The sequence below is a fragment of the Arvicola amphibius genome, chromosome 8 (genome assembly GCF_903992535.2).
Source record: "Arvicola amphibius chromosome 8, mArvAmp1.2, whole genome shotgun sequence".
NCBI lineage: Eukaryota > Metazoa > Chordata > Mammalia > Rodentia > Cricetidae > Arvicola > Arvicola amphibius.
In genome coordinates this window covers 98,367,738-98,380,095 of record NC_052054.1, presented here as the reverse complement: position 1 = coordinate 98,380,095, position 12,358 = coordinate 98,367,738, and the positions used below count along the sequence as shown (strand labels likewise).

The window sequence follows — 12,358 nt, the reverse complement described above, 5'->3', positions numbered from 1 at the left end:
AATCCCAGCACTAGGGAGGTAGGGGCAGGCGAATCTGCGAGTTCCAGGCTAGTCTGGTCTACAAAAATGAGTTCAGGACAGCCAGAGCTACACAGAGAAACTTTGTCTTGAAAAACAAAACAACAAAGAGATAGCCATAAAAATGGGGTGTATATCTTTCTTATATTTTATGTATGATTTTATACATATGGCTATTTTTCTTTCCATACAAATGGTATTAAACTGTATCCTATGTGTTTTATGTTAAGATACATTATTAACATTTTCTCTTGTCAGTTACTCTTCTGTGACTTAAAACAACAAACAGCTTCCTGTTTGTCCTTGTTGGCACTGGCAGGGTATCTCTTTGCTTGCTTCTTTATTTTCAACCTTTCTTGCCCTACCTTCACTCCGTATGCAGTGCAATCAGGTTATTACTGCCTGCTCTGTTTGTTTTAATACAGTCTGTCTTTTAAGGAGGTACCTTTTTCCACACTCATCTTTTTGAATTTCATCTTTTTTGTCTTGATGAAAGATTGTTATTGATAATTTCTTTTTCCTTATGTTCTGCAGATTTGATTAGGTTGCAGTCTGTTATTTTTATTTTTTAAGGCTTAAACAAGATAAATATTAGCTGGGTGTTGTGGATCACTCTTTAATTCCAGAACTCAGAGACAGACAATTGGATCCCTGTAAGTTTGAGGCCAGCAAGAAATATATAATAGGAGGAAGGAAAAAACAAAACCCACAATGCAAGGCAGATATCCAGGGCTAATCCTGAATTCACTGTTCCTTTGCCTCAGTCTCCCTTGTGTTGGGGTACTGGTATGTAGGCCAGCACACGTATTTTTTTTTTTTTTTCAGCACACGTAGTTTTGTATTTTTTTTTTTTTTATTGATTCGGAAAGCCTACTTCTTTTCCCATTAGTGTTTACTTTTCCATTTATTTCCTAACTGGACTCTATTCTTTGCAGTCAGGGTGTATCTTCTGACAAACCATGTTCCCTCTGACCCATTTCTCTCTCCTTTAGAAAGTTTTACCTCTGCTTTTACTCCTGCTCCTAATTTTTCAATTTTGCTGGGATTAATACTTTTAGTTGTTCTATTAATAGCATTTTTCAAGATTGTCCTTTCTATCCAAGGCCCTTAATTCACTCATCTATTCATAGTTCCAGAGAGCTGATTAATGTACAGACTCTGGTATTTGTTTTTGACAGGAAATTTTATTGTCTTTTTTCTTTGCCTCTCCATGTTTTCCCTCACCCCAGCACTTTGAAAGTTCTTGTAATAATGTAGGTCTCCTGACTTTTTCAACAGTAAGGCTTATAGAAGCCACTAGAAAATGAGAGTCAAGACTGACTGTAACCTAGGTTTCCCATGAAACATAGGTTATATATATAATACTGAATTAAAGGCCCATTCTTTTGCATGCCTACCTTAATTAGCCTACCCAAATACAGTGAAGTGCGGGAACCTCATTTTGTCTTAGGAGCTTGAAAACATTTCTGTTTGAGAGAGAAAATTGGGGTTTGCAGTGCTAACGTATGTTAAGGTTTAGAAAACATCAAAGAAGCTTTCTGAGTTTCAAAGGAAATCAAAATCAACACTTTGTTTCCCAAAGTTTCAAGGTTATAAAATTTGTATAAGAATTCAGTCCTCTAGGGCTAGAGAGGTGGACTTAGTGCCTAACAGCTTTTACTAGTCTTTCAGAAGACCCTGGGTTGGTCTCAGCATCTCCATGGTGGCTTACAACCATCCATAATTCCAGATCCAGGGTGTCTGATACCTCTGACTTCAGAGATCACCAGGCAGGCTCATAAATATTAACAAATTCATTTTGTCCTCTTTACTTATAAATGTGCTTCACAGAGCACTTTGTGCCTCGGTGCTAAAATTTAGTTCCCAGGTCACTCTAGGGATCTTTCAGTAAGAGATGGCACACAAATCAGGGTACAGTACTCCAGGCACAGGGGTATCCTTTCTTCTTTGAAAGGCTTCGGTTAAGTTGTAGGTTGCCTTTTTCTCCCATCTCATCCGTGATGTTTAAGATGTAATTAATACTGAAAATACATACATACACACACACACACACACACACACACATACATATTTGGGCCGGGCGGTGGCGCACGCCTTTAATACTAGCACTCTGGAGGCAGTGGCAGGCAGATCTCTGTGAGTTCAAGGCCAGCTTGTTCCAGAACAGGTTCCAAAGCTACAGAGAAACCCTGTCCTGGGAGACCAAAAAATAATAAAAGCAATAATAGTTCCATTTTGTAGAACCATATGGTACAGTTGCTTTTAGCAACTTATCTAGTTTTGTTTTTATATTAAGTAATGATTGCTACATCATTTCTAGGGCAATGTTTGAGGCTATAGAGAAGCTAAAGAAACAAACTGATGTCACATGTCTGTATCTTCATGGGTCATTTCATGTTGTTAAATACGTGTATTCAAATTCAGACATTTTTGTTTTGTTTTTTAACAGATAGACAGAAAAATCAAGAAAGATGTCTAAGGTAAGGTCTTATGTCATATATCTATGGTCTAAAGAGAAATTGTTTTATATTATCAGATAGTTAAAAAGTAGGGTTTCTATAGGTAAATTTCCAATTTTGGTTTGATGGAGGAGGTTATTTTCATTGGTTAATAAAGAAACTGCCTTGGCCCTTTAATGGGACATAAAATTAGGTAGGCTGAATAGACAGAACAGAATTCTGGGAGAGAGAAGGCAAGACGCTTCAGGCAGTCGCCATAGGCAGTCGCCATGCCTCTCCTCTCCGTGATGGACGCAGGTTAAGATCTCTCCTGGTAAGCCACCCCTCGTGGTGCTACACAGATTATTAAATATGGGTTAAAGCAAGATGTGAGAAGTTAGCCAATAAGAGGCTGAAACTAATGGGCCAGGCAGTGTTTAAATGAATACAATTTCCGTGTAATTATTTCGGATGTAAAGCTAGCCTGCTCTACATTGGGTTATTAATCCAAAGTTTTGAGTTACCTTTTCCAAATTTTTAAATTTGTCAGTGCAAATTCTCTTAACTGTCTTAGATTTTTTTCCCCCAAACCAATCAAGTAGCAATTCAAAATTCCAGTAATTCATATAATTAAATTGTTGGGGCTCTTAGACATGCTACATTGGTTTAGATTAGCCCTTATAAAGTGGTCCAGAGCCTTTGTATAAATTAGCTCTAATGGATATAAGCTGACAAAGTGGGACTTGTAGTTAAAACTGCAAAGTTACCATTTTTCTTTATTTCTTAGTCTTTGTCCTTTATTATTTAGTCTATGGGTGTTTATTATTATAAATGAAAAGCCATGGGACTGGAAAGATGGCTCAGCAGTTAAGAGCACTGACAGCTCGTCCAGAGAACCCAGGTTTAGTTGCCAGCAATCATATGGCAGCTCATAACTGTCTCTTAATTCCAGTTCCAGGGTGCCCAAAATGCATGGCAAAACACTAATGCACATAAAATTTTAAGAAAAGAAAGCCATGAGTTATTGCTTTTTATAAAATAATGTGGAGCAAAGATAAAAAAAGCCATTATTCTAGAACCCAGAAATAATCATTATGATGGTTTTAGGTATATTTTTATATATTTATGGATAGTTAGAAAATGTCATCCTCAAAGAAAGGCTATAACTTGTCTTTTTCATCTAGTTCAAATAGTGTATTAAATTTTTTCATTTTCAATATGCCACTGCATAAATTAAAGGATTTTTGCATGCACACAACGTGTGTGGGGTGTATGTGTGTGTGGAACTGTGCAACTGCATATGGTATGACTTGTATATGTGAAGATAAAAGTGTATTGTGTATATGTGCATGTGTGGGAGTGTGGTAAGTGTGCATGTGGGAGTTCCTTGTGGTGAATGACATTCTGAGTGTGTAAGGATATGTATGTTTCTTTTCTTTTTTAAAAGATGTATTTGTTTATTATGAATACAGTGTTCTGTCTGCATGAATGCGTAAAGCCGTAAGAGGGCACCAGATCTCATTACATATGGTTGTGAGCCACCATGTGGTTGCTGGGAATTGAACTCAGGACCTCTGGAAGAACAGCCAAGTGCTCTTAACCACTGAGCCATCTCTCCAGCCCAAGATTTTTTGAGTTTCTGGGAGCTGTATGAGTATAGTGTGTTAGAGTATGGTGTTTGTATGGGTGTATGTTTGTGTGCATGTGAATCATGTCTGTGGCTCTATGTGAGTGCTGGAGTATGAGAACAGGATGAAAGTGTAAGCGTGTGCTTGTGGCACGTCAGAGGTCTTCTTGTTCTCTGGTCTACTCAGCTTTAATGTGTTGAGTGCAGCTTTGGATGTCCACATGTTTGAGAAGACCCCCACTTTGCTCAGCTCCCCAGAGTACAGAAACCGATGCTGAGGTTGCTCCTTTTAGAAAGAAGTTACATGGTGCCAGGTTCCTCACCTGCCCCTGACTGCACGTGCTAGCTAGCCCACTCAGCCTTTAATGTGTGTATGTACATTAGCGTGTGTGTGTGTGTGTGTGTGTGTGTGTGTGTGTGTGTGTGTGTGTAGAAGCCAGATGTCAACCTTGGGTCTTTGGGCGCCATTCCTCACTCTTCACCAGTATTTTGTTTGTAGGCCTATTTGTCCCCTCTCCTCTTTTATGGGGGAGGAAGGGAGAGAGACTGAGAGATAAACATCTCTCACTGGCCTAGAACTTCAACTGTCTACCTGTCTTTGCTTGTCCAGGGCTGGGATCACAAAAGCTTACCACACATGCCCAGTTTTTTGTGGGGTTTTTTTGGTGTGTGTGTGTGTGTGTGTGTGTGTTAATTGCGGTTCTAGTGGTTGAATTCGGGTTCTCAGACTTGCAAGGCAAGTACTCTCTCTTCCCATCTCCTAGATTGTGGTTTTACTGTTTTTGATTTATCACATCTTCAGTCATCTTTAGTCTTACCAGGTATTCTTTCATCAAGAATTCTTTTAACCGTCTCTTTACGGTCATGCCTATAATCTCAGCACTTGGAAGGCTAATGCAGGAAGATTGCAAGCTCCAGACCAGCCAGGAATGTGCATGGAGCCTGTCTCGAAGAAACAGATATTTCAGTATAGTCAGCTGTGGGCTTAGTTTTTTGTTTCATAGTTTTTTTTTTTTTTAAGCTGAATTCTCAACATTCCACTCCTAGTTTCTCTGCCTTTCCCTAAACAAAGTTCTGTGTCTGTCATGAGAGGAAGAATAGCAAGAATTGTCTTTTTTCCCAGATGTTTTCACAGACCCATCATACCTAATAACTGGTTGGAGGCTCTTTTTTAGCTAAGTGTTGAATGAAAGGAGTCTGTTTTCTGAATTCTCTTTATCTCAAGCTGTAATTATCTGAGATAATTTAATCTATATTTTGCATATTTAAATTGCTAAGGAGATTATTTAACAAAATATTATTAGTCAGCATATAGCTACAAAGTTTGATTGAATCATGGGTTTCTTTAACTTATTTTTATTTTTTGTGTTTTGTATGCATATGTGTATCTGTATGAGGGTGTTGAATTCCTTGGAACTGGAGTTACAGACAGTTGTGAGCTTCCATGTGGATGCTGGGAATTGACACAGTTCTTCTGGAAGAGCAGACAGTGCTCTTAACTGCTGAGCTGTCTCTCCAGCTCCAGATTGTGTTTTATTTAGTCCTCTTAAGTGAACACTGTTTTCTGATAAAGGTATAAGTTTTTAAAATGATAATTTGTGAAGTTTCTTTGATGTTTTTTTAAATTTGTAGAACTGCTGATTGCCTATGTTTATCACAGGTCTGATGATGTCATAAAAGCAACTAATATGTTTATTAGCTCTTTTTTATTTTTAAAATCTTACTTTAGCAACAACCAACTCAGTTTATAAATCCAGAAACTCCTGGCTATGTTGGATTTGCAAATCTTCCCAATCAAGTTCACCGAAAATCAGTGAAAAAGGGGTTCGAGTTCACACTGATGGTGGTTGGTAAGAAATTATTTTACTAAATATCCCCTTTCCCAACCTGTGAAATTTACTTACCTGACCTATCATATAATTAAGAAAATTTCTTTTTTGGCAAAATCACCTGTGGATCTTAAAAATGTTTGTTATTTGACCAGGATTTCACTTATATGCACATATATATTCAGGAAATTTTGTCTAAAAGGAAAATACAATTTATGCCATTTCCTTATACAGTGAATGTTTCTTTGTGATAATTAACTTTCAAAATAGTCACCAGTGATACTTGACTAAGAGTAGTCACAACCCTTACCAGTTCTTTCCCATACTGAATAGGTATTTTGTTTAATTTTGTTTTCTTGTATTTATTTTTGTGTGTATGTGCGCGTGCGCACGTACATGTGTGCGTGTGTTTAGTGTGCATAGGGGCACACTGTGTAGAGCTGGTTATCTCCTTTCATCTTTAAATGGGTTCTAAGGATAGAGTTTATGTCATTAGGCTTGAGCAGCAAGTGCTTTACTTTTCTTCTTGCTCCACTTTTAAACAGAGTTAATACAGCCAGTGGATGTTGAAGAAATAAGACTTCCAATATTATGGCTCCTACCTTGCCATTTCTTCAGTCATTCTCTCTATAGGAATCTAGCTGTCATGACCTTGTAAAAGACCATCAGGCAAGGAACTGAGGCTGCCAGTAGCCTTATTGGTGACCTCTACAGAAGCATCCTCTAGTCCCACTTAGTTTTCCTTTGCATGTTTGCCATCCCTGCCAACATTAGCTACTCTCTCATGAGACACCAAACCAGAAGGATCTCAGAGACTGATATATGGTGGTGAATGCCTTTAATCCCAGCTTTTGTGAGGCAGAGGCAGGAGGGTCTCAGTCAGTTCAAGGCCAGCCTGGTGTTCATTGGTAACTCTGGGACAGCTAGGACTACACAGTGAGACCCTATCTCGAAAAACAAAAACAACAACAAAAAGGAGACAGTCAAATTTTCTGACAGCCTAAATTTGTGAGGTATTATTAAATGTGAATTTGCAGAATTTTTACTTATTGGAGATGACAAATACAATCATTTAATTAGCATTGTGTTTAATTTTCACTTAAAAATAGTAATTTATAAAATTACAGTGGAGGACTATTGAATGGTTGCTTGAATGTATTTGTGTTTGTCAGATGCAGATTCTATCATACCGTGTTATGGATTGTAGCATATATTGTATTTTAGCATGCCAATAGAAGCTTAATGATAAACTGTAGTGGGGGTTTTAATTGTTGTTATTGTTGTTTTCTTTTTAAACGGTTTCATTATGTAGCCCTAGCTGGCCTAGAACTAGCTATAGAGCCCAGGCTGGCCTTAAACCCACAGAGATATGCATGTCACTGACTCCTTTATATTGGAGCTCAGGCCGTGAGCTACCAAACACACCTGGCTTTAATGGTGAATTGTTGATTCTGTTAGCTATATTGCACTCTAATTAATTTTTGGCAATTGCAGAATTTTCAAAACTGAGAATGTATGCATTTGAAAAGCTTTATGATGGTCATGATTAAGTAGGACACAGACCTAAAATGAAGACATTTGGGATTGTTACTGAAGAAGAGTAGATGCCAACATATTTTATGAGTAATTAAATAATACAAATAATAGGAATTTAAGTTCTCATTAGAAAAGACAGTGTACTCTATCACATTATTATCTGATTATATAGCGCTTAAAAAAGTAAGCAGTATCTTCACTCTCTGACTATGCATAAGTCAGGGGTCAGTAATCTTTCTAAAATGGGTCACATTAGTATTACCTTTATGTGCATATAATTTGATCGTGATATTCAGCTCTAAACTTAGAATGGGAAAACAGCCATAGACAGATAGCACAAACAGGTATCCATAATGATGTCCCAGTAGAGCTTCATTTATAAGAAAGGCAGCAGGATTTGAATTGATGCCTGAGGTTTATCAGCTCCTTAAATAAGCTAGCCCTCCTGCAGTGGATAACTAGATGGTTGAATAAAGCAGGTATGCATTGGGTTTGTTGTTGTTTGTTTTAACCATAAACAGTAGGCAGTGCAGGAATTTAGACCTTTAGAAACAAATTATATAGGTCTGTCAAGTTACTTTCTATCAGAGAGGGAGAATGAAATCAAGGCTACAGTGTCTGGGCGGTGGTGGCTCACACCTTTAATTCCAGCACTTGGGAGGCAGAGGCAGGCAGATCTCTGTGAGTTCGAGGCCAGCCTGGTCTATAAGCCCTAGTTCCAGGGCAGGCCTCAAAGGTACAAAGAAACCCTGTGTGTGGTGGTGGGGGGAGGGGAATACAACAGTGTCACAAAGCTAGAACCTAAGGTAACCAGGCAGAATTCTCAAAAAGCAAAAGAATTCCAGAATTATACACTTGGAATCCTTCTGAGGACTGAATGACACTAATCTGTATGTGTAGAGTACAGATTGCCTCTGCCTCCTGAGTGTTGAGATTAAAGGTATGCTCCACCACTGCCTGGCCCTCATGACCTTTTAAAGCTCTATCTACTAATACCATAATGATGGTTGAATTTCAAGAGTTTTGGAAGGACCTTTTTTTTTTTTTTAAAAAAAAGAAACTCTTAAGTTTTATTTTTATGTGCATTGGTGTCTTTGTCTGCATGTGAGTCTGTGTGAGGGAATCAGATCCCCTGGAACTGGGGTTACAGACAGCTGTGAGCTGCTGGGTACTGGGTATTGAACCCAGGTATCCTCGTGCTCTTAACTGCTGAGCCTTCTCTTCAGCCTGTAAGGAACTTTTAAACCTGAGCTAATAGTTAACTATTAGCATATATATAGTTACTATATATTATATATATATATATATTAGTATATATAGTTACTATATAGTAACTAATTAGATAAGCCACATTTGTCTCTGAAATCAGCCATATAAAGGATTGTAGCTTTGAGTTGCTAGGAGGTTGTGGAAGTGAATTGTTAGTGAATGGAAAGTTTAACTCTAGCGTAGTGAGTGTGGCCATGGCATTGATGATTTGACGTAACCAGATGTTTGATGTGTGTGCATTGGAGGAGTTTTTTTTGTGTTTCAGTTTCTTCCCACTGAATGTTGTATAAATGTAAGCAAATGTGAAATGTGTAATATACTGATATAGTTCCCTAATACGACAATTTCTTTGCAACAGATTCTTAATTTCAAGTGCATTAGTATAGGAAAGCTGTCTAAATGAACAGAGCTCATCACAGTAACACTTGGTCTAACTTTTCAATGTTATTGTCTACTGTGGTATGAAATTTACTAGCAAATAATTTTAAAATGGGCTTTTAATAGATAGACCCAGGGCCTGAATAGATGAGTAGTTAAGAGTACTTCCTGTGACCTGGCTTTCATGGCACACTCTTTAATCCTAGCACTCTGGAGGCAGAGGCAGGTGAATATTTGTGAGTTCTAGGCCTGGTCTACAAAGCAAGTTACAGGACTGCCAGGGTCAAAAAAAAAATAAAAATTTTAAAAAAGTACTTTCTGCTTTTATAAAGGGCCCAGGTTCAATTCCCAGCTACCACATGACAGTTTATAATTGAAATTCCAGTTCCAGAGGACTTAATGCATTCTTCAGGCCTCTGTGGGCATGCATGTGGTAATATACCAAATATATACAGGGAAAATACTTACGTACCTGAACAGTAAATAAAAATTTTAAGGACAGAACCAGGTCGGACATGGTGGTGTATATCTGTAATCTCAGCACTTAAGTGGGGAGCATTAATAGTTCATGCCATCCTTGGCCATCAAGAGAGTTTGATGCCATTCTCTGCCACGTGAGACTATCTCTAAAAACAAAGATGGAGGAGAAGGGAAACAGAATCTTGACAACACTCTTATTGTAAAATAAAAATAAAGGAATACTATTTAGTGATAAGTCTAGCAAAATATGTGTGAGAACTATGTATTTGAGAATACTGCTGAGAGGTTAAAGACAATGTAAGTTAATTGTGAGATCTGCTCTATTTGGAAACTAACTGTTAAGATGTGTAGATCACTCTTTTGTTGCTTTGCTAAAATAACCATGACCAAGGCAACTTAAGGAAGAGATAGTTTTGTTGTTGTGTTTTTTTCTGTTTTTGCTTATGGTGAATGAGTTCATCATGGTGGTGAGTTCTGTAAGCAAGCAGCAGACATAGCTGCGGAACACAACGCTGAGATCTTACCTTTTCAAAGGCAGGCACAAAAGCAGAGAGAACAAACTGGAAGTAGGGGAAGGATAGAACTCTCAAAGCCTAACCCCTAATGATCTGTTTCCTCCAACTGGGAAACCTCTCCATATAGGGCCACAGACTGGTGAACAAATATTCAAATGCTTGAGCCTAGAGGGAACATTTCTCATTCAAACCATCACAGATGATATCCTTTCTCCTCCAGATTGTACACCGTTAGTTTGTTCCCAATCAAAATTTTTATTAGGTTATTAAAAAATAGATATTAAGAATCTAATTCCAAGATGGGTGGTGGTGGTACATGCCTCTAATCCCAGCACTCAGGAGGCAGAGGCAGGCAAATTTCTGTGAGTTTGAGGCCAGTCTGGTCTACAGAGAGAGTTCTAGAACCTCTAGGGATACACAGAGAAACCCTGTCTCAAAAAAACAAACCACCACCACCACAACAAAAAAAGCCAACAAAGAAAATCTAATTCCAAAGTTTAAATGAAAATTCAGAGAACTTAGAGTGGACAAAGCAGTTTAGAAAATGAACAGAGTTGGAGAACTTAACTAGATTTGAAGACTTACTTAGAATAATCAAGGCATGGAGACTAATAGTCCAGAAATAGATCCGTGTTATAAGGTTAGTTACTTTTGACCGAGGTACCAGGATTATTCAGTAGTGAAAAGCTAATTTTTTAAAAATATTAACTGAATGTTGCTGGAAAAAATTATCTTAAGCTAATACTTCCTATTGTACTTGTAAATTAACTTGAAAGAGATTCTACACGTAATGAAAAACAAAAATTTAGAAGAAAGTAGATAAGCATAATTTTCTGACAGCTATAACATATCTCATAGGTCATAAAGAATAGTTATGGAAAGAAAAAATGCTTTATTAGATATTATGTTGGTGGTTGGAGGGATGTCTGATCCATTATGAGAGCTTGCTATTCTTACAGAGGACCTGGGTTCAGTTTCCAGCATTCTTGTCAGGTAACTCAAAGCTGCCTTTAACTCCAGCTCCTGGGGGATTCATCTTCTCTGTTCTCATCAGGCTCCTGTACTCACTTGTACATAACCCTCAACCACACGTACACATAATTTAGTGTAAATCTTTTTATTTTATACAGAAAAATATTACCTTAAGCTGGAAACATGGCTCAATGTAGTTGCACTTTCTCACTGGGACTGCCAACCTACAATTAATGACCTGGAGACTTACAAATTACGAATGGTTGACTTTAGCTTAGGCTTATTCCTAACTAGTTCTTATTAAATTAATCCATATATATATATATATATTATATATATATATATAATAATTTACATTCTTCCACATGGCTCTTTGTCAAATCTTTGTACTGCCCATCCTACTTCCTCTGCATCTGGCTTCTGTCTCTGCTTTTCTTTTTTCTAGAGTTCTCTCTCTCTGCCCAGACGTCCCACCTATATTCTCCTGCCTAGCTAATGACTGTTCAGCTTTTGATTATACCAATCAAAGCAGTACATCTTCACACAATGTACAAATATTCCACAACATATCCTTGGAGGCATTTTACTATTTGTTGAAGGAGTAAGGGAAACCCAGAGATCTGCACCCCAGCAAAGCATTTATCTAATTATTGTTTATCAATTAAAAACTTGGGAATCAGATTTTGGAGTAAGAATTTAAATGATCAGAAAAGCTGCGGTGAAGCAACCAGTGACCCTCCCCCTCTCATTCCTCAATCCAAAGAAGCTGAGACTCTCTAAGCCCCACTCTATACTCCTTGTGCTTTTTTGTTCTCAGTCTTCCAAATCCTCTGGTAAATTTTGGTCAGCTAGTAGCTAGCTCCACCCTCTGATTTAAAGCAAACTTTATTGAGAGTCTTGCGAGCTTCAGGATGTGATCAGAATATCCAGTAACAGCTCAATCATTGAGAGTGCACACTGCTCTCTAAGAGGACCTGAATTACATAGTAAAACCCTATCTCAGAGCAACAAAATCACTTTTCCATGGATGGTGCTTTTAGGCACTCAGCATGGCCCATACTATTGTAGTCTTTCCTACAGTCTCTGTAAAAACTAGTGCACCTTGGACCTTTATACCAAGAAGTTTGGGAAAGCACAAAAATTGGTGTGTGCTGTTAAGACCTAAAGTCTTTATCAGATTATTCAAGCATAAAGAAGCGTGTCATACATGTAGTTTCATGTATGCTAAATGTGTTTTTGACAGGATCAAGTGCACTTTCTTAATTTGAGTAGTAGAAAATCATTGTGAAAGTTTTT

At 37.8% G+C, this 12,358-nt stretch overlaps 1 protein-coding gene across 6 annotated transcripts in view; it reads left to right on the top strand.

The window, feature by feature from the left end:
• Septin2 (septin 2) overlaps window positions 1-12,358 on the top strand; it is a 36,537-nt gene that overhangs the window by 8,670 nt on the left and 15,509 nt on the right. For 4 of the 6 annotated variants that reach the window (XM_038338363.1, XM_038338364.1, XM_038338367.1 and 1 more), the window contains exons 2-3: window positions 2,468-2,498; window positions 5,813-5,933. In XM_038338363.1, the coding sequence (XP_038194291.1) occupies window positions 2,490-2,498; window positions 5,813-5,933 (130 nt within the window). In that variant the 5' untranslated portion in view covers window positions 2,468-2,489. The remainder of the gene's footprint in view (window positions 1-2,467; window positions 2,499-5,812; window positions 5,934-12,358) is intronic. The other 2 variants (XM_038338365.1, XM_038338368.1) reach the window with 1 other exon arrangement.